Consider the following 21,864-nt stretch of genomic DNA (forward strand, 5'->3'; position numbering starts at 1 on the left):
TTCTAAGCTTTATTTTCTTTATATATGTCCTCCATCATGCCACAAGAACATGTTAAAAACATGATTTTTATCAAAGTGGGACTAATCTTTTATTTCAGGTTCAGTTCTCTTCGTCTCTGGCCCCCAATTTTGCTCCAATCAGCTGGAGGTGTCGATAATCCCCTGAAGGCCATCCAAACCTCCAAAAAAAAAGGTCAAGTCCCAAAAATATTAATAAAAAAGAGAAAGTGAAGCAGACTGGGGGAGAAAGTGGTTTTAAGAACCTCCTTAAATCTGTCTTGTTACTGAGTTGTCTTCCTCACCATGGCAACAAGTTTTTAAGAGTCTTTCTGCTTAGAGGGAATTGGGTTGTAGATAATGGAAAATTGAAGACTCCCGCTGAATCCACATGGGGGGGGCATGACCTTTTCCTAATGGAGAAAAATGTGTTGCTGCCAATTTTTAATGAATAATTTTCAAATGTCAGGATGTGATTTGTTTCTCATGTTCACCACTAGGTGGCAGAAGAGAGCAAAAGCTGAATGTTGCCTTGTTTAATTATTTTATCTATTTGAACAATAAAGTTGGGTTAGAATAAAATAATTAAAGGTTTCAGAATTTATTTATTTTTACACATTTTACATAGATTTTTACATAGATTTGAGGAAAAAATCCAGAAAAACATCAAGTGTCTTCAACTCACTATCAACACATTGGTTACCTGAAAACGACCCAGTGGACATCACCAGAATTTAATTTGGATTAATGTTTGGGAAAATGTGATAAGGGAAATATACTAGTTTCCCTCGAGGCCCATTAGAAGAAGCCATTGTGTCAGAGGGGGGGCCTGCTCTCTCTATTAAAGCCTCCATCCCTCTACCCATTCATGCCCAGATGGGACATGAGGGGTGATAGACGGTGAGAAGGAGGGGGGCTGCTGTTTTTTTATAGAAGGAAGGATTGATGAGGGCATAGATGGAGGGAAAGCAGGGCTAAGTAGATTTGGGGGTCATGTTTTTTTCCCAGACGAGGTCTAAACATGGGATTATGGTTGGAAGAGTCTAGTCTAACAAATGGATGGTCTCCCTCAAAGTACAAACCTCTTTCTCAGTTACCTTTAAATAGAAATTAACAGTTTTTACATGGAGATTTTTTTATAAATGACGTTCATCTACAGCAAACTATGACCTTTACTTATGACACTCTGGGATTACTGTCAGTCAAGTGGAACATGAATAAAACTGACACATTTTTCAACGAATTTTATCTGTTCTCATTCAATGTGAAATTAGATGAGCCATCTGCATGGTGTCGTTTATCACTGTCTAGTATTGTTCAAACATTCGTTTGTAAAGTCCTGACAAAAGCTGCAATTAGGGTTTGATCCGATGGTCATTGTGCAATCAAGTTTGACATTATCTCAACCACATATCCATGTTGGCAGATGGAGAAGCTCAAAGAGTCGGACAGATCAAAGTTATACATGGCAGTACTGTCTGAGGTTAACTAACATTTGCTTGGGGGCTGCATGATATGACGAAAACTTGCAAAATGCGATGTTCGGGATTTATATTGCGATGACGATATATCTTGCGGTACATGAACATAGAGCAAAACAACCAAAAACACAATTTTCATTTCACTGCAAGAGTTCAAAAATTACACACCAAATGACCCACATCTACATTGGAGACGAACATCTAACATAAAAGGGCTCCATCCGATCGTGGTCTATGATGTAAAGGAGTCCATTCGATTGGTCAAATACATAAAGGGATATAAATAAATACTTCAAGTATCCATAAGATTGTTTTAGCATAATTAATTCGCGTCTTTTGTGATATGCAAATTGCACAGCTTGATATTGCAGTAACGATAAATTTGCGATATATTGTGCAGACCTGATCTGCTTTGTGTCAAGAACCAATCCAAAGAAAGAATCTGAGAAAGTTGAGGTTCATTCAAAACCTTATTACGTGAAATGTAAATTTTATCCTATCCATTCCATTTTTTTTTTCATTTAGGGAGTCGCAGGAGTTTACAAAAGGAAAACACAATGCGATCCGGATAGTAAAATAGACAAAAAGCCTTAGCCTTCATTTGGTTCTGTGTTCGTTCACAATGCACTTTTGAGAATGGACTAATCTTTCTAGTAACTATTCCTCTGAACTCCCGGCAAAAGCTAACTTTGGCTACGTCTCGAAGCTAAACTCTCCACCTTTCTGGTCCATTGGAGAGAAAATGAACCCACAACATTCTGCTCTGTTAGAGATCGAACTACTTAAACATTTCCCCCCAAAAAAGGACTCCCCAGAAAAAAACTGACTCTGCGTTTGCCTTTGAAACATTTTCTAACTTTTTCTTGATTGATGTTTCCATAGGTTAGAAATGATCACTGGCCTGAACCAAACAGCTCCAGCCCCTGAAATGTTCTCATGTGCTCTCCACACTAAATGTATTATTTGTCTGTTTGTTTAGAGTCTGTTTAGAGAGGATTTGCAGCTAAAATTAGTAATGCATTGTAAAATAACTAGTTGACAACAGCAGTCGATAGCAGCCACCAACGCTTGCATCCGATTCAGTCTCCATCCCTCCAGTCGTCCCCCTCCCCAGGCGAGACTGATCGTCTGCTTTGCTTCCGAAATTTGTAACCATTGATCAGTGGGGCGTGTCTCTTATTGCTCTTAGATTCAATGATATTTTTTTGCAATCCAACTTTCTCCCCTTAAACATCATAATCAGCCTGATACTGCAGGAAAAAGCAGAGCAGAGAAGTGGGTCTGTGGGTTTAAATACTGTATAGAAGAAAATGGCTCATTCCACATTTCAGCTGATTTGCTTAAACCCTTGGGTTGTGTAACATTGGTTAAAATAGTTTTTTTCTGTCTGTAACTTAGATGTCTATAGGTGGCTTAATGCTTTTCTGCTCCTGGAGGCACTCAACCTAAAGTACCGTATTTTCCGGACTATAAGTCGCACCGGAGTATAAGTCGCACCTGCCCAAAAATGCATTATAAAGTAGAAAAAAACACAGATAAGTCGCACTGGACTATAAGTCGCATTTTAACTTTCACAACCTTATATGACACAATCATAGCAGACTGTTTATCTAATAATTTCACAGTAATTTTTTCTCAAGCTTATTTATTTATTCTTTTCATGAAGCATCATTGGCCAACTAATACTCTGTTTTCATCCTGTATTTGTAGAAACAGTTGTCATTTTTATTGCATTTCTGAATCTATGAAATCATTGGAAAATAGAATATTATGTTGTTAGCCTTCAAGATCTTACTGTAAAAAAAGGTTTGCTGATTCTCTGAGTCACTTAACATACTCTTAACACTTAACATACCTCATACATCAAATTTAGCCAGGAACATCATCTCTGTTCCTCACAAATGAACATAACAGGAGGGTTAACAATGTATTTATTTCAATTTATTTCTAATATAAGTCGCTGCGGAGTATAAGTCGCACCCCTTGCCAAACTATGAAAAAAAGGGCGACTTATAGTCCGGAAAATACGGTAGCTCAGTTTGTTCATTTTCCCTTTAATTCCCGCATTATTCATGGTTGGAGTAAAAAAAAAAAAAAAAAAGAACAGTTTTCCAGCGTATAGGTCGCACTGGAGTATAAGTTGCAGGAGCCATAAAATGCATAATGAAGAAGAAAAAAATTTAATAAAAATCCCTCCGAAGTATAAGTAGCACTTGCGATTCACGTGTCAAATTTGCTTTCACTGCCTGGTTTTTCGACGCGCTTCAAATTCAATACTCAACGTTTGTCCAAAAAAGTGTACATAAACCAGACGCTCCTGTCATGTGTGGGATAAGCTGTATATGTTATAAAAAATTTGCATACAGGTCACTTCTGAGTATATGTTGCACCCCTGGAAAAACTGTGAAAAAGTATACTTTAAAAAATACGGCATGTTTTCTAAATTTAAGTAATCTGTGAGAACATCTTACAATTCATTAAACAGAAAAATACAGAAGTTAGGTTAAGATTGTGTTTGGACCAATAAAAAACCCATTGGTGTCTTTTTTTCCAGCATTGTTCTTTCAGATAAATTGTGAATTGCTTTTTATGTTGCATTGATTGGATCTGTGTTAATGAGGACAGAGTTATGGCGTTTGGATGTAAATGTAATGACAGAATAGCTTTAATGATTGTGTGATGCTATGAAGGAGGAAAGGCGCTCTCACAGAGTCCCTGAGGGGAGACGAGCAGACAAACCTGCTGTTGAAATGTAGGTCAGAGAGGCTGGCTGGCAGCCATCGCAGTGTTTGGACGTGCAAAGAGAGAGGTGTGAGCGTGCCTGCATGAACCACACGTGTTTAAACACCTTTAAAATGGCTAAAGAGTGTTTGTTTGGTTTTTAAAAGCATTCATTCGTAGGGTTGAAGCTCATAGCGGAGCTATCAGATGCACTGGTTGTCTGAATCCAGACAAATGTGGCATGAATACACATCTTGCGTGGATTCTGAGGTGGAAAATGGCTCATATTTACTTTCTCCTCGTAAACACAAGTGGTCATTGATATGTCTGCTCCTAGGAGGGACCACTGAGAACCAGAGGGGCTGGGGGTCAATGTGAGTGGAGACGAAGTGGCTGGATGCTAATGGATCCCAGTGTGCTCTGCAGGCGGGCGGGGGTCGGTCCTCGGGTTACAGTTCCAGGATCGAGGGAGCCTTTTTTTTATTTTTTTTATTTGTGGGGAGTCGGTTTTCAGATCTTGTCAGTCTTGTGCCCCACCTTAATCCTGATGATGTGTAGAACATGGAAGAAAGGGAATCTTTTAAAGACCCACAGAAAACTGTTGATTTAGCTCACCGGTAACCTCCAATAATTATATTCGAGGCCTTTACCTCTTTACTGCACCGACATATTTTACAAACACAAAAAGCTGACTTTAACTCCTCTGTTTTCTAGTTTTTTCACTTCTTCTGATTGCAAATGTTGGTCTGAGGGAAAATGCACTAAATTTCGTAGCCTTAAAACTCTTGAGAGGGAAAATCCTAAGCATGCAAACTGTTTCCAAGCACAAGTGGGGTTTGGTTGAACAGCTTCATTGAGCAGACCGGCCGGTGGCATCCGTTTGCAATAGATTTAAAACTGTGTCTCCATGGAGAACATCAAGTGTTTGCTACAAATCCCACTTTAAAGAGGGCATAAAATGTGACGTTAGCCACTAAACTGCCACCTCCTTCAAAAGACCATCCATATAAATCGGCTCTTTTGTGGGCGCAGAGCAGTTAAGCCTCAGCATTGAAGGCGTGCACATTTTAAAAAGTTATTTTGACGTGACCCACTAAAGTTTCTTTCTTCAGTCAAGTCGTATTTTGCCCTCTTGGCATCTTTTTTTGAAGCATCTTTTGCTCTAAAGTTAAGATTTTTTTTTGCAGGAGATCTATTTAGTCTCAACCAACTTTTTTTTAATTTAGGGTTAAATGTCAGACATTTTGTGGAGAGGGTGCTGCAGGAGAGTAAATCAGGCAAGGCCGCCCATCCTGCTGGACTTTAGCATTTGTGCCTCTTTAAATCTGTGTGTTACCACGATTTTGATTAAACCTAGGGGTTTTTGTGGATGTCGTATTGCATCCCTGCATCCCCTCTCTGACGTTTCCACCCTGTGATTCTATGATTTCCTGTTGCTCTTTCACTGCCTTGCATCTCAGTTTCAGCCACATCACATGATGCATTTTCAAAGTGTTTATGCCTTTGTTCACGTCTATTCCCCCCCCCCCCCCCCCCCTGCATTAGCATTGTGTGAAGAAAAGAAACACGTTTGAAGATTTTACAGGATTGTTCTCACCACATCAAGGCTTCATGCACCTGCACGCTCTTGAAAGAACACATGCAAAGAGCTCTGATCGTGTTTGGGATGTGTAAGTAGGTGCACGGCATGCTGGGACTCACCCTGACTTCACATGCTGCTGTAAAGAGAGTCCAATTTCTCAAGCCTTTTTGAAGTATTGAAGTGGATTCTTATTTTAAATTCTGAGTTGTAGCTATGATGAACATTACAGAGCTCTATCATCTTTTTAAGTGGAAGAACATGCAGAATCAGTGACTGACAAATGCTTTTTTAACGATTTTTTGAAGTTACCCAGAAGCTTCCATTTGATGAGTCAACAGAAACGGAAAAGAAAGTTGGGTCTATTTTTTTGGTCACAGATCACCAAACAACTGTGAGAATTCTGAGCATGATGTGTGCTGCATGGGAACTTCACCACATGCTAAAGTCATCAGTGCCTAAAAGTGCTTTCCCCGCTTGTTTTGGGTCACTTTGTGTCGTTGGAGGGAAAATCGCCCTTTGTTCAGTGGAAAGTTCAAAGTTGAACTTTGCTTTGAACTGCTTTCTTTTTAGGAGTTTGTGTTTGGAGCAGAACAACTGTTTTGTTCCTGAACAAACAAAAAAAAAAAAGAAAAAGAGGACGGCTAAACTTTGAGAATTATTATTTCAAAACCTTCGATGCATTTTGGGAAAAAGCTGGGGGAAAAATAAAGTTAAGTATTTTGCTTCGATTTATTCAGAAAAGCACAAAAGTATATCGATTAAAACTTTAGACCCTTTGAAACAGAACTTGATTCTTTATTTATTTATTTATTTATATTTTTACATCTTTCTGCTTTTTTCATTGCATTGATTAGGATTATGTTGTTATTCATTCCACCTTTACAGATGCAGCCTAACATTTTCAGAGACTCCCTTCCATGGCTTTTTCTAATCTATTATTCATTGTCTGCTCAGTGCAAACACCAAAGCGATCCAGTTCCAATCCAGTTTTTCAGTATTCATTTACAGAGGGATGAATAGATTCATTTCATTTAGAGAGAAAAAAGAGCGATGAATTTTATAGTATATTATTTTTATTTTTTAATTATTCGTTTTTGTTCAGTTATGCAGATATAATTAGCTAAAACTGTTAAAACAGATTATGTTCTTAAACTATTAATTATTTATCTATCCATATTTACCTGCATTTTAAAGGTGTTTACCTGGAAATTGCTGAACAGAGAAAGTCCACGGAATGTTTGGTTTGGTTGGGGGAGCAGAGTTTATGTGGCAGACATTGTGCAGCTGCTTTGGCGTGGTTGACGGGGAAATCCAAATGGGGTGTGAAAAAAGCAGCGTGAGGATAAAAACACTTTAGAATCAGGAGGAGCAGCCGACCCTCATTAATAACTTTGATTTTACTCTTCTCTTTATTTTTGGCCTGAAAACCTAATTCCTTTTCTATTTTATTCACAAAATTGCTTGCTGCCATGGATTATTATATTGAAAATAAAAAAAGTTAAATCTGCATAACAGAAATTAGTTTCTCTGCAAAATTTGGACTTTTATTTATATATTATGAAAACCAGAGAACCAAGTGTCCCCTTGAGGATGAGTATAGTCGTCTGTCCTGCATGACTGTCCATAGAGTCCATAGACTCCATTGTATCTATTTTACAAACATTCCATACTTAATAGTGAAAAACTCAAATTTGGTTCAAAGCAAAAAAATTGGTAGCAAAATATATTTACGTTTCTAGATTAAAAAGGTTTAAACTCCTATAGTGAGTTTTTGTCTCAGAATGTGTAGGGCTGCACTTTAAGAACTCATTAATTGATACAGACATTACTTAGAAAATCTTCTTTTAATCAATTTTACTGAAATTATTTTTTGTTTTTAGTTAGTTGCGAAATAATAATTCCCAGTAGCAGTGTGATCTAGTTATGAATTATTCCATTTAAGTTTAATTTGTTTCACTAGTTAGGCAAAACATGTTGCTCTTGAACCAAATTAAATTACTTTAAAATGCAAATAATTATCTTTTTTGCATTGCATTGAAAGATTGGATTTGGACTTGCAAATTGAAGTTGATTTATTCTTTTGGCAGCGATACTCAGTGTAGCAGTAAAAGAACAGTTTGGGAGGGGATTTATAAGTAATGTCAGAATATCAATCAATGTAGAATTCTGACTTCATATTAATATTCAAAAACTTTTCTCTTTTCAGTTTTGTGTGCATTAAGTGGTATGAGCTTGTAAAATTTAATAAAATACATTTTTAAAGTTGCATAAGATGATACATTTAGGTCCTTTATAGCCTATAATTCTACATTTCTCTTATAATATGTTGCACACAAAAGTATTTAGTCCTGTTCTGTGGTCATTTATCAGAATAAATCAATATTATTTCAAATAAATACCACATGTGCATTGAGGGTCTCCTTAGAGATCTGCTCAGAGCCAAAACAGATGAAAGATTGATGGTGTTTGGGGTCTTCCTCTCTTTAGAGGATGAAGGTATGGCTGAATGGATATCCCTAATCCAGAAGGGTGTCCTAGATTTGAGGCTGCAGCAGATAGAGATGTTGACCTGCCTGTCTGGCCTGCATGCATGCTGGTTCGCATGGATCAGAGAACAATACGCTTTTTAATGAGAGCTGCTGCTTAAGCTTGTGTCTGCATTGATTACACTAATACTGTACACGTGCCAAGCGGAGCAGCTGAGTATGACAGCTGAGGATTCAAGTCAAGTGGAATTTTCTTTAATTAAATCCAATTAGTTTTGATAATTATCTTTAGAAACAGAAAATACACCTTCTGCTCAGGTAATTTAAATGTTTTATCTAAACATAGTACATTTAATTAACTCTTGATGCAGAAAAACTAGGGATGCATGAAAATGTGTTTTTCTTTGGATTTTTAAAACATGGTGGTCGATACAAAAATGACATTTTAACTTTTATTTACTGAAGACAGGACACAAAAACTCTTTTTTTTAGTCAACAGTTATGATAAAAGTGTGTACAGTTAAAATGTCACTCATCACTGCTGCTTTGCAAGCAGGATAAACAAAAAAGTTTGTGCGTCTCTGAGGTGTTGCAGATGCTCCGATTTCTGTATTAGTGATAGTTTTTAAATTGGCTGACATTCATTGTTTATATAATTTCATTCCAAAAAAGCAAGTCCATTAACATTAAAATAGCAGCTTAATGGGATAAATTACTTAATGAATCTTATTAATACTATCTTATTATTAAAATAATTTGTCATATCTTATGATTTTACTGCATTAATATTAATATTATGCAAAAATGACATTTGAAATGAAATTCAAAGTCCTCATTTGGACCAAAACGTCAGTGTTGATGGGGCAGAAAACCTTTTTACCCCTAAAATCAACCATTACTTGCAGCCCCATTCAAGCTTTTGTTGCACACTGTGTCTCCGTCCTTTTATCAGGGAGCCTGAAATGAAATACGGTCCCAAAAGGAGGGCCGCCCCCTCCCTCCGTTTAAATAGGCTGGCGCTCTGGTGTGTGTGTGATAGATTGTTAGCTGATGGGACAATGGGAGGATTGAATGTGGTCTATTTTTATGCAGCATGGTTTCAGTGTCTGTGCGTGGACAAAGGGGGTCTTAATGATGGTTCGATTTTTAAAAAGTGAAGAATTATTAAAAATATTTTGCTGCAAAGCATGAAAACGGACCAGTTTCTGCATTTTTGTCCTGTTGTTTCTCCATCCAGGCTGAAGCTGCATCCTTCTGAGATTAGTTAGCGTGGTTGATCAGCATTAACACTTTGATTAGATGCATGATTTTTGGAGGCAAATATGTTAACAGGAATTGGTTGCTGTCAAGAATTTCTCATATTAAATAAATGTAGTGAGATGAGAGGAAACCAGCAGCCAGAAGAGTGCAGAAAGGCCTGTCCCACACCCTCCCTGCACTGTTTGTGTGTGCAAACATCTCCCAGGACTGGACTGCCTGAGGGAGGAGTTTTGGCTTTGTGTGTGTGTGTGTGTGTGTGTGTGTGTGTGTGTGTGTGTGTGACATAGCAGCATTATCAGCGTAGTAGACGCTGGGATGCGCTCACTCACCGGCTGTCTCAGAGTGAGGATGTGAGCGGCCCAACTCCTTTCTTTGCATCGGATTAGTCAGGTTTTTGTGCCTTACTTCTTTTTTATTTTTTTTTTATTTTTTTAAAAAAGTGAATTATTTTCAGCCAGCCGGGAAAATGGTGTTTATCGGGACCTCGTTAAAGTCTATAATTAAGTACTTTAAAAGAAAGGGTAAGTTGCTTCTGGTCTGTTTTAAAGAAATAGTGTTCTGTAGGTGTATTAGACCTGCCCACGTCATTAAATAGCATTAAATCGTGGTTTAAAAAAAACAGGATTTGATTAGTTGATACTTTTTTCTGTTGTAAATGTCTTTGCAGATCAACTATTTTTAATGGGATTTTTAAAATATTCCTCATGTGTTTTTGTTGTGCTTCTGCCTCTACTGATCCTCATCTTGTGTTGCAGTCTGTTACCAGGTAACCGGCAGTCAAAGCCAACCAGTCCCAACACTGAAGGCCTTTCAATAATAATAAAAGTGACAACAGGTGGAGCCAAAAGCTTTAGCTTGTTAGACAATTAACACCTCTTAGGGTACATTCTTTATGTATTAAAATCAGCTCATCGCGTAAATCGATTGTGGATAAACTAATGCTAATAAATCCCTGATGCGAGTGTGTTGTTTTTATCAATGGTTGTGTATTAAACACGTGAGGAGTAAGTGTAAGCAGCTTGTGGAGACTATAAAGGTGTATTTATAGCTTGTGTTTGTGAGCTCCACTCCTGTCTGAGTTGATACCTGTAATTGTTATATCAGCGTTTCCCTCTTGTTAAGGACATATCTGTCCTCACAAATATTTACGTTTATGCAAACCTTAAGTTTGAGCATTATTGGTCAAAAGAAAACTCAATTATCAGGGGTTTCTTTGTTTTTTTAATCACAGAATCATTTTTTTTTAAATAGCAAAGATAATTTTTTTAGGGGTTTTTTCCCCTTGAAAAGCCATTTGTTTGTTGGTAAATAGCAAAGGCTGACTGCGACGGATGCGGACATCGTCAGCTAACACTCCAGTTGGGTTTTACATGCATGTTTATGGGAGTTTTCTGAGCAGCCTTTGTAGTTTAAAGCTCTGACGCGTCTTCGAACCTGCTCTTTAGAAGTCTCCTTTTGCCTGCGACACTAATGCGCACAGGGATTAGTGAACTTCTGAAAGGACCTGCACACCAGAGTCCAGAGGGTCTGAGACTCTGTGGAAAAGCTGCTGGGTTTTTGTCAGGACTGGTGCAGAGGGACAATACCAGCTTTGTGTCCATAGTCCCTATGTCCTTGGTCTGCCTATAGTCTCATGAGGTCTATTCAAGCGCCATGGTTAGACTGGTAGGGGAGGGGGGGGTGTCTGTGGTTAGAACTAACTTGATTTCTTTCTCACAATCATGTCTTGAAATGAATTTTTATGGTTTAAATTGTTTGTTTTGTCAGAATCTGTGTGTTTTCTCTGTTCATTAACTGTCTTTAGGCAGGTGTCAAGCTGGATATCACGGTTAGGATAGGATTCGATTTCAAATCACAAGTTCACAATTAGACTTAATGTAGGATTGTCACATGGCATTTAGAGTAAGAAACAAACACACACATTAAGAATCCAATAAAAAGGAGATGTGTAGAAGAAAGGGGCACAAACTCAATGACTTCCTGTCTGAACCAATGACGGCACATCTAGATGGACAGCAGGAGTTTGATATCCACCAATGATTTTTAAAAGAGTGTTAAGGGGACAGTATAGGTGTTTATTTTGGTGTCGGTGGAGGCTATATTGATAGTGACAGAAGTCCAATGATTACCTTATGAACTCATCAGTGAAGTAGAACGTGCAAGCATTTGGGGTGAGGATGTGGTCTTGGATCTAATTGGGATTGGTTACTTGTAAATTAATTCAGTAGTTGTAGAATGTTAGTGCAACTTGGTGCAACAGTTATGATTTGCTTCTTAGCTGACGGCTTTTAATCCGTCCATTTGTCATGCTTGGTTGCTCTGATCAGACCAATTAACCCATTGGCCATAACCATCGACTGAGGAACAAAAAAAAAAAAGACGGTGGTCATGTGACCCAATGATTTGGTCTATTCTAAGGACATTTTCTTCAGGTTTATGGATGTCCTTACTTGTAATCAAATATGATGACATTGAACCCCTTAAGTCGAAAAATCTGCACATTTAGGACAAACAGTTGAACAGCAGCTGAGGTGTGTTAGATTCGGGCACATGTCAGTAAGACCCACCCTGGCCAAGACCCAATTTGTTCCCTATTTAGTTGTTAAATATGATATAAAAGCGTTTATATTTTTGCATAAATTCAACTTTAAGTTTGGTTCCTTCCAATTCCTTTTAGGCAATGCTTGAAACAAATCAATTTCAACCAAACAAATGAAAAAATAATTAAACACAGAGTCCTTTTACATTGAAGTGAATGGTAACATGCTTGATTGTGTAACAAGCCATCTAGTGGTTGCAAAGGAATTAAAGATGTTGCAGCTATGATATATTCTGGAAACACATGACACTGTTAGCAATCTACTTCTAAAGTTATAATACAAATACACAACACAACCCTTAAGAAACTAACAAAAACACAACAGTCCTCAGCAGAAAAGCTGCTAATCATTCACAAATTGTCTGTGAAATTTGTAGGTGCCTGCAGTTTTAGTTAGAAAAGTTGGCTCCAAAAGCCTTTTTATCTGAATCTAACTGGTTAATTTTAAACTTTTTTTAAAATATTTTTTTCAGGAAAAATCTTTTAAGAAATGCTTGCTGTCCACCACCGCCCCCTTCACATTTTCAGGCCCCCATGGCCCAAATGATTGCTAGTCCCCATCATCCCCCGTCACACTTTCACACACTTTCTGTGGCTCATTTGCACCTGTGAAGAAAAGGAGAACCCCTCCAACAAAAACACTCCTCGCACCTCCATCTAGAGCCACCGCCCAGCCCCTTCCTCCTTTTTCATCCGGACTTCTGCCTTTATTTCAGTCCAACAGACATGCGGTAATGGTCAAACATTTTTCTGCTTAAATGGAAGTAGTCCTGCATCCTCGATCACCTACTGCGGCGTGGTTACAATCACTCGGTAAGATCAGGGATTTGGTTTCTGGAGTTCATGATGTTTGGTAAAAAGACTCATTTTAGAATTTTAGGAGGATTTTACTGAAAAGAAGTGACAGATTCTCTGTTTCATCTGGACTTCTTGTGCTTTTTTCCAACAAAAAATTTGATGAATATCTGAAAATGAGACATTTGAAGTGGCTTTGGTATTCAGAAAAAACTCATTTTTATTGAAAAATGTTTGCTTGAATAGTTTATCCCTCCCACATGTGTTGTCTGCTGGTTGTGATGTCTCAGAGAAGTGTACTCTTGAGGGTGTGAACACTCACAAAACTCTGCAGTCTTTCCCACAAACTTTTGGTTTATCTTATATGGAGAAACGGATGCTCCAAGTGCCATAACTCTACTCTTGGTGGGATAAGTGATATTCCTCAATGTTTCCGGAAGACTCCAAGGACACCTTAGGATGGAAAGAAATGTCCTTATCAAGCTGTTGTGTCTCTGCAGCTGTGTCAAACCTGGATGAGGAGAGCAAATGGACGGTACACTACACGGCTCCTTGGCACCAGCAGGAAAACGTCTTCCTGCCGGGCAGCAGGCCGTCCTGCGTGGAGGACCTCCACCGCCAAGCCAAAGTCAACCTCAAGACCACCCTGCGAGGTAAGGATCACTTTTTCTCAAACTCCTCTACCAAAACGTTCACCACAGTTACTTTCTCAGGTTGAAACCCGCTGCTGGTTAATGTTTTCTAGACTGTAAAACTGCTCAAGACGTTGTTTAGCCAACAACACAAAGGCGTCACACCCTTCCCTTCCTGTTTGTTGAGCGTGATGAGAGAAAAAGCTTGTTGTCAAACAAACACAGAGTCGAATTACAGCACAGAGGCAACTTCTCACAACCTGCTGAGAAGAGGACGTAGGAATGTTAATAAATGCTGATACTGGTTTCATGGACAAGATGCTTTTCCCAACACTTTTTTTACCTAAGAGGCAAAAATAGGAATGCAGGTTTGTGCTGCAGTAAACATTTGTCGCTGACTCAAGGCTGTTTGTTTATGTCCACCCAAAATGGTGGTAAAAGAGGGAAAACATGGATATATGTCCCCTTCTCTGACACTGCAGGATTTCTCCAGGCCTTTTTGTTGAGTTCAACACTCTCAGCCCTGGGGGGTCGTAACTGAACAACAACAGGTGTCAAGCGAGAGCACCTGGGTTGTCCATTTGAGCCCCCTGGTCTGCAGCTCTTTGCCCCCTCATTGGAATCAGAGAGGGTAAACTGAAAACGGACTTCATTTTCTAAGGGAGGAGCTGGATGAGTTTGGAAATCTGACATTGAACATTGTCTAAAAAAAGACCTTTCTTTATTAAAGTCAGCTTAACTCTGAGTTGGATCCGTTGCAGCAGTTTTTTGAAACCAGCTAGAATGGGATGCCTGGAGCTACTTTAATAGGTTGAACAAGTTGCATGAGTCTGGTAAAATGATCAATAACCAATCAGGCGGCAGCATACATCCGGTCTCTGCCCCGTTTAATGATGGGGTTTCCGATTGTTAAATTAGATGTTCATTCTTGTAATCTTCATTGCTTTAATTATCATTTTGACTGTTTTGAATACATTGAATTTTATGATCATGTTACGTAGCGCCTGCCTTAGACTCAAGAATAAAAATCTGTACAATTGTAAAGGTTTGTTAAAAAAAACAGCCTTTATTTAAGGCTGAAAGTTTAGCGATGCAAGGTTCTTGAACATTCTGATGGAACTCATAAAAACAAATGCAGATTGGACATCTGTATTGGTGATGATGATGATTGACAGATGCTAAGTAACCCTTGTGCTATCCTAGGCACTTTACCATTGGGAGTTGGGTCATCTAGACCCACTAGACAGTGCTCTGAACCTTTTTTCTTCAATGATTTGTGATCTTCACTGGTGTCCATGGATTACATGAAATCTTTCCACCTTTATCCACCTTTGTCATGGTAGGGAGAACACGTCAATGTAAGGGTGGGGTCATCTAAGATAGAACAAGGGTTAAAAATATAGTCCGGCCCATTTGCAAAGACAGCTGTAATGGATGACGAGGGTGCTTACCGAGAGAAAACTGGATAGCAGTTTATATTTGCCTCGATCACAGTGGGGGGCTCATCAAGTTCTCCTTTTAAAAACTTTACAGAATAGAAGCAATTGTCTTCCCTAACTTCCCACCAGGTTGATGGACACCAAGTTTCTGGTTCATGTGAAATTTATGAAACCAGATTAATTGATATTTAATCTCCATTCATAATCTGGTTTATAAAATGTACTTTAACATTTGATCATTATTATTTCATATAAAATACGCAGTATGTCAGACAGAAAATATTGCCTTTAAGAAACCAAACCAGAAGTTGAGCTGATTTTGCTGATTTAGAAGCCATGTTGGCATTAAGAGACATTTCAAAATATGATTAGAGCAAAAAAAACATTTTTTTCCCGCTCCAATCATCAATTGATTGATAATAAAAGCATTTCCAGTGGTCTTTTAATTATGATTATAGCAAAATAAAATAAAAACTCTGTAGTTTGGCAGAGCGGCAGTAGTTCATTTGAAAGTCACATCGTAGTTGTAAGGTAGGATTTTTGGTGTCAACAACCCCACCCCCCTTTCCCATCTCTATGGCTGAGAGCTCGAAGCAGGGAGCTTGTGACCCGCCCGGCGAATTTTCTAAGCAATAAATACAATCTTTTTCTAAACAGCATTTTTTGTCTGCTCCTGATTCACAACAATTTGAATAGAGAAATACTCAGAAATGCAATTTAAGATACTTATTTTTTTATGTATGTCCTCCATCATTAGAAAAAGCGACAAGAGCATGTTTAAAAATTGTTTTTTTTAATCATGGATACCTTTTTAAAGGAAATCTTCATCTCTACATGCTTAGTTATATTTTTTTCGCAATTCCCCCGGCAACAAGCAGCTGCCCTATCAGTCAGTTTTTTTCTCCTTCTCCGACTCCCAATCGGGCACCGCCACTCATTTCAACAGTTCCACGCCATGTCGTCATCCTAATTAGCATCATGCTTAACAAGTCCCACTTTGCATGCTGCCACTTCAGCAGCTCTTGGTTTTGTCACTTGCATGCAGAATCCCCATTAGCTGCTGATATAATGCATGCATCGGTGTGTTTAAAACAGGCAGGAGTTTTTATCACTCGATACAAAGTGCTCATAAAAGGGCTCCCTTTTAAAAAATAAAAACAAAATAAAAAAAAGCCAAGCTGATAATAACCATGGCAGGAATGTCACTTAGCGATTTTATGTTCAATAAATCTATGAAAGCAGATGAGATGGTAAATATCTGTGTTTTAGTGACTGATGGGCAGCTGAAAAAACACGCTCAACTCTCTATATCTCAACAGGGCCAATCTGAAAACTGTACTGCCGAATTTTTACCAGCATGTTAAGTGTGCCACGAGGGGTGAAAACACTCTGGATCATGTTTACACCAACATCAAACATGCATACAGAGCCATCCCCCTCCCCCACCTTGGGCAGTCAGACCACCTTTCCCTCCTGCTACCCCCAACCTACACCACCCTCAGACGCAGTGGGAGGCCCATCACAAAAACCATAACGACCTGGCCTGACGATGCACTCAGCAGATTACAAGACTGCTTTGAGCAGACGGACTGGAATATGTTCCAACACCAGGAGCTGGAAACACACACAAGCACTGTATTGGATTACGTCAAGTTCTGCATCGGAAATGTGACTGTGGACAAAAGCATCCGGGTTTTCCCTAACCAGAAACCCTGGATGACCACCCAAGTCCGCAAACTCCTCAAAGCCCGTGACGCTGCTTTCCGGTCAGGCGACAGAGCTCTGTACAGAGCTGCCCGTGCTGACCTGAGGAAGGGGGTCAAAAAGGCTAAACTGGACCACAGGAGGATCATTGAGGCCCATCTGTCCAGCAACAACACGCGTGAGGTGTGGAAGGGCATACATGACATCACCAACTACAGGGGATGTCAAGTAACTACAGACCATCTGAGTGCAGTGCTGGCAGAGGAGCTGAATAACTACTTTGCACGCTTTGAAGCTCCAAACCAACAGAACTCTGCCGCCCCACCCCCACCCTCAATCCCATCCTGCTCCACTCCTCCTTCTTCTCCTTCTCCAGTCATGCCACTAACTGTGACTGAGGATGACGTCAGGAAGACGCTCCTAGCAGTGAACCCCAGAAAGGCAGCTGGCCCAGACGGGGTTCCTGGCAAAGTGCTTAGAGCATGTGCTCCTCAGCTCGCACCCATCTTCACAGAAATCTTCAACCTCTCCCTGGCCCAGGCAGTGATACCCTCCTGCCTAAAATCTGCAACCATCATCCCAGTACCGAAGAAATTTCCCATCTCCAGCCTCAACGATTACCGTCCAGTGGCACTCACTCCAGTAATCATGAAGTGCTTCGAGAGACTGGTCCTCCAGCACATCAACGATCACCTCCCCCCAGACCTCGACCCCCACCAGTTTGCATACCGCACAAACCGGTCTACAGAAGATGCCATCGCCTTAGCCCTGCATGCTGCGCTGAGCCACCTGGAGGAGCAGCAGAGCTATGTCCGGATGCTCTTTGTGGACTACAGCTCTGCCTTTAATACAATCATCCCGGACATTCTGATCAGGAAACTGGACACTATAGGCCTGCCCCCCCTCACATGTGCCTGGATAAAGGACTTCCTCACTGACCGTCCCCAGGCAGTGAGGCTGGGCCCCCACCTCTCCCCCACACGCACACTGAGCACTGGCTCCCCACAGGGCTGTGTGCTGAGCCCCCTCCTGTACTGCCTCTACACCTACGACTGCAGTCCGCAGCACGACAGCAACCTCCTCGTGAAGTTTGCTGATGACACCACAGTCGTCGGACTCATCTCAAAGGGAGACGAGGTAGCCTACAGGGAGGAGGTCCTGAAGCTGGCAGCTTGGTGCTCAGACAACAACCTAGCTCTGAACACCAAGAAAACCAAAGAGATCATCGTGGACTTCAGGAGGCACAGCACCGACCCAGCTCCCCTCTACATCAATGGAGAGCGTGTGGAGAGGGTTCACACCTTCCGGTTTCTGGGTGTTGTATTGTCCAACAACATCTCCTGGACAGAGAACATCACAGAGGTCATCAAGAAGGCTCAGCAGAGACTCCACTATCTGCGGGTCCTCAGGAAGCACAATCTGGACCCCAGCCTGCTGACAACCTTCTACCGCACGTCCATAGAAAGCCTTCTGACGTACTGCATTACAGTGTGGTACGGCAGCTGCACCATGGCGGACAGGGAGAAACTGCAGAGGGTAGTCAAAGCAGCTCAGAGGATCATCGGCTCCCCCCTCCCCTCCCTGTCGGACATCTATTCCTCCCGTTGTCTAGGCAGAGCGGGGAAGATCATAAAAGACAGTTCCCACCCTGGCTCTGGACTGTTTGACCTGTTGCCCTCAGGAAGGCGCTACAGGTGCATCAGATCAAGGACAAACCGCCTTAAAAACAGTTTTTTCCCAAAAGCCATAACCATCCTGAACTCCCACATGCACGGTCACTGACAGCTCCACCTCCATGTCTCTCTCTCTCACTATGCGCATCCCATCATGTAAAAACCATCCCAATATGTGCAATACCATCCCATCATGTGCAATACATTAAGTGCAATATATCTCTGCATTCATAGACACAGCAGGTTTCTTCTGTCTGTCATAACTACCTCTCTGCAGAAATTTCTATTGTAGATTTTGTTCTTTTGTAGTTTGTAATTTGTAAATTGTGCCCTTCATTTTGAGAAATTATTTTATTTTATTATTATATTATTCTGCGAGTTTTTTCTCTCTTGTATGTTTGCACTGAATAGTGAGCGGCTTTAATTTCACTGCATGTGTGTGTGATGTGAATTGTACATGTGTACAGTGACAATAAAGGCATTCTATTCTATTCTATTCTATTCTATATTTAAAAAATTGGGGTAATTAATTAATTTAAACATGCAAAAGGATGCCTCCATTGAAATTAGCTATAAGACAACTGGATATGTCCTCTGAAGAGGGGGGATGGAGGGGTAGACTGTTCTGCCATCTGTGTCTAACAGACTGATACCCCCTCTTTTGGTTGGACTCACAAATGTGTCTTCCTGTCTCTGTCTGACGCACACGAACGGACACACATCCACAGCTTCATCGCAGCAGGTGGTGATTAGAAAAGGGATGAGTAGAATCCAAAAGGCAGAAAACTAATAAAAATCAAGTACAAATGTGAAAATCCATTTAAAAAAAATGTTTTTTTGTGTGTGTTGCAATTTTCAGAATGTGATAAGTTGAGGAAAGATGGTTTCCGGAGCTCCCAGTACTACTCTCAGGGCCCGACCTTCTCCGAGCCCTTACAGTCCAGCAGCAGCCTGCAAGACGAGGAAGATGAGGAAAATGACAAGAAGGTACATGCACTAACATACTCACAAAACATGCTGGGGTCAGGAAATTGTGTGCAGCATTGGAGTTTGAACTGTCTGCCCCCATGTGGTTAAAAACTGCAAGTACATTGTCACTTGGCTTCCTTCTTTTATTGTGAAAATTCACATTCTAGCAAACGAATTGTTGGTTTATTTAACGTTGTTTACACACGTTTTGTATGAAACAATACACTATTGATTCATAAAGAAAATTTTCAGTGGTTTTCCCTCAAAAAAACTTTACTTCCTGCTCTGACCTTCAACCTTTGTTGTTAAAAACGGCCCCTCACTCGTCTCTTCTTTCCATTTCTGCATGCTCACCCCCCCCCCCCCCCCCCGTGGGTTTTTTTTGTTGTTGTTTTTTTAGTTTTGTTCTGTCGTCTTGAAGCTGTTGAGCCTAACTCTTCCTGACAGCAGCGACAAAAGGAGAAATGTGCTCCTGGTTGGGTCACAGAACACCCCCCCCCCAAAAGGAAAAAAAAAACCCTGTGTGTTTAGCTGGGGTGATGGCTGGGGTTCCTTCCTCCAAAACACTGACAACCTTTGTCTTTGCCGATCCGATGTTTGGATAGGTCAGAGACATTCTTTTTTAGCTTATTTTTGTTTAGACATTCTAAACACATATATGATTTTTTGTTTTCTTTTGTTAACTGCCTGCTGTAAAGCAGAGCTGTCACTATTAAAGAGTGCACACTTTTGCACATGAACGGTTTTGTCTGCTGGCTTTTCTTTTGACAGCTCACTATTAGTTGTTCAAAGTGAGGAAATCTCCCTTTCTATTTCTGTTGTTCCCTTCGTCTTGCAGTCTTTAGCATCCTCGATGGAGGATGATAAATCCCAGCTCTCGCTGAGGTTGCAGGAGCGCTGCGGTGAAAGGGGCGAGATGTTGGAAGTTGACGGGCAGATGGTGTGGAATAAAGCGGTTCCCCTCCCGACGCCGGAGGAGAGGATGAGGCAAGCAGCTCAGGCCGTGCCCACGGACATAGTCCCCATCAATGTCACAGGTATTCCCCCCATAAAGACTCATCCAGCCAACCTGTCACCTTTAGCGAGTACCCACATCCATGTTTTAAAGACAGAGAAGTTTTAGTGTGGCCTCGGTTTCTGTTCTTTTTCACTAACTTATACCTTTAATTCTAAAATATCTTATTTTTGTTTTAATCATTTCTGTATGCCTGTACTAATCATTAATGTAAAACTTTGGGCTAAAACAGAAGCTTTCAGGTGTAACCCTGTGCCTCACCTTAACCCACCGTAAGGTCAAGAAACTCTGATTTTATGTCACTGTGTTTGACAGACGAGCATGCATGCACAGCAACAGATTTTATTTTTTTAATGCTGATGTTGCATGCTCACTCAGAAGTTCGAGCGCCCTCTGCATGTTGTTGACTCGGTTCCTTCTGACTAACCGACTGCTGTTTGCCTGTGTGTCTGCCTGCCTTTGCTCTCGCCCTCTTGGCCACCAGGGGCAGTGTTTGACCGCCAGGCGAGCATCCGGCGCTCCCTCATTAACACTGATACCGTGTCCCGTCGGCCCAAGAAGGTCAAACGCAGAAAGACTATATCAGGGCTGCCTGACAACTTCAACCAGGAGCTAGGTATGGATGTCTGTGGAGCTTAATGCCACCGTACGCTGTCCATAGATCTACAGCAACTCTCTGCATGAACATCTCCTATCTTATATGTAATAAAAATACTTTACACAAGCTGAAAGGATGGATCAAGGCCCCCTTGTGTTATTTCATTTCTACATATGATATATAGTCAGTTTGCTTCCACACACCCACCTAAACTGTATCAATCAAACATTTCTAGTAGTTTAGTGGTTAGAGATGAACCCACTTTATTTCCAACTTTCCTCCCGCCTTTACACGCTAATCACAAGGCTAAATGACAAGCTTCCACACATGCACAAGGAATAATAGTCCTTTAAAAATTATTTTATTTGTCAATTCTGTCCATAAAAGTTCCCTTTGATTGTATTATCTATGTAGAGAGTCATTTATTTGGTGTTCAATGTGGAATCTCTTAAATTTAGAAGTTCAAAATATCTCCTAATCTTATTTACTTTATGTGAGTCTAGTCTGGGAAAATCCCGACAACGTGCGCTGATGATGCAGCCTGACTGAAGTTTATTTATATGCCACTGAGCTGTCAGATTCAGGGGAGCCATGCAATTTTGTGGTGCAATCACCATTACTGATGGGGAAAAAAGGGGCTTTAAAGTGTAGTTGGTTCGCCTTTGACCACAGCGTCTGAATGCCATGATTATGGAGTCGGGGTAATTGTCCCCGTGCTTCCTCCCCTCCCTCTGCCTGCACTGGAGCTGCCTGCAAAGTAGACCTGCAGCTTAATCTGTTTCAGCCGCAGCCAGACTGTCACTCCAGCTTTTAGCGAAGACGAAACAGGGTGTTTTGAGGATAACGCAAGGGCACAGAAGTATGGACGACTTAAAATCATCTACAAGGAATTGATCACGTGGGAGAGATGCGT

The 21,864-nt window shown here is 40.6% G+C and overlaps 1 protein-coding gene across 8 annotated transcripts in view; it reads left to right on the forward strand.

Moving 5' to 3' along the window:
• nhsl1 (NHS like 1) overlaps positions 1-21,864 on the forward strand; it is an 81,798-nt gene that overhangs the window by 50,480 nt on the left and 9,454 nt on the right. For 4 of the 8 annotated variants that reach the window (XM_023953319.1, XM_023953321.1, XM_023953326.1 and 1 more), the window contains exons 2-5: positions 13,422-13,574; positions 19,229-19,356; positions 20,177-20,375; positions 20,838-20,969. In XM_023953319.1, the coding sequence (XP_023809087.1) occupies positions 13,422-13,574; positions 19,229-19,356; positions 20,177-20,375; positions 20,838-20,969 (612 nt within the window). Of the gene's footprint in view, positions 1-9,851; positions 10,049-12,841; positions 12,940-13,421; positions 13,575-19,228; positions 19,357-20,176; positions 20,376-20,837; positions 20,970-21,864 lie in introns of those variants that run through there. The other 4 variants (XM_023953322.1, XM_023953323.1, XM_023953324.1 and 1 more) reach the window with 3 other exon arrangements.

The sequence above is a fragment of the Oryzias latipes genome, chromosome 24 (assembly GCF_002234675.1).
Source record: "Oryzias latipes chromosome 24, ASM223467v1".
Taxonomy (NCBI): domain Eukaryota; kingdom Metazoa; phylum Chordata; class Actinopteri; order Beloniformes; family Adrianichthyidae; genus Oryzias; species Oryzias latipes.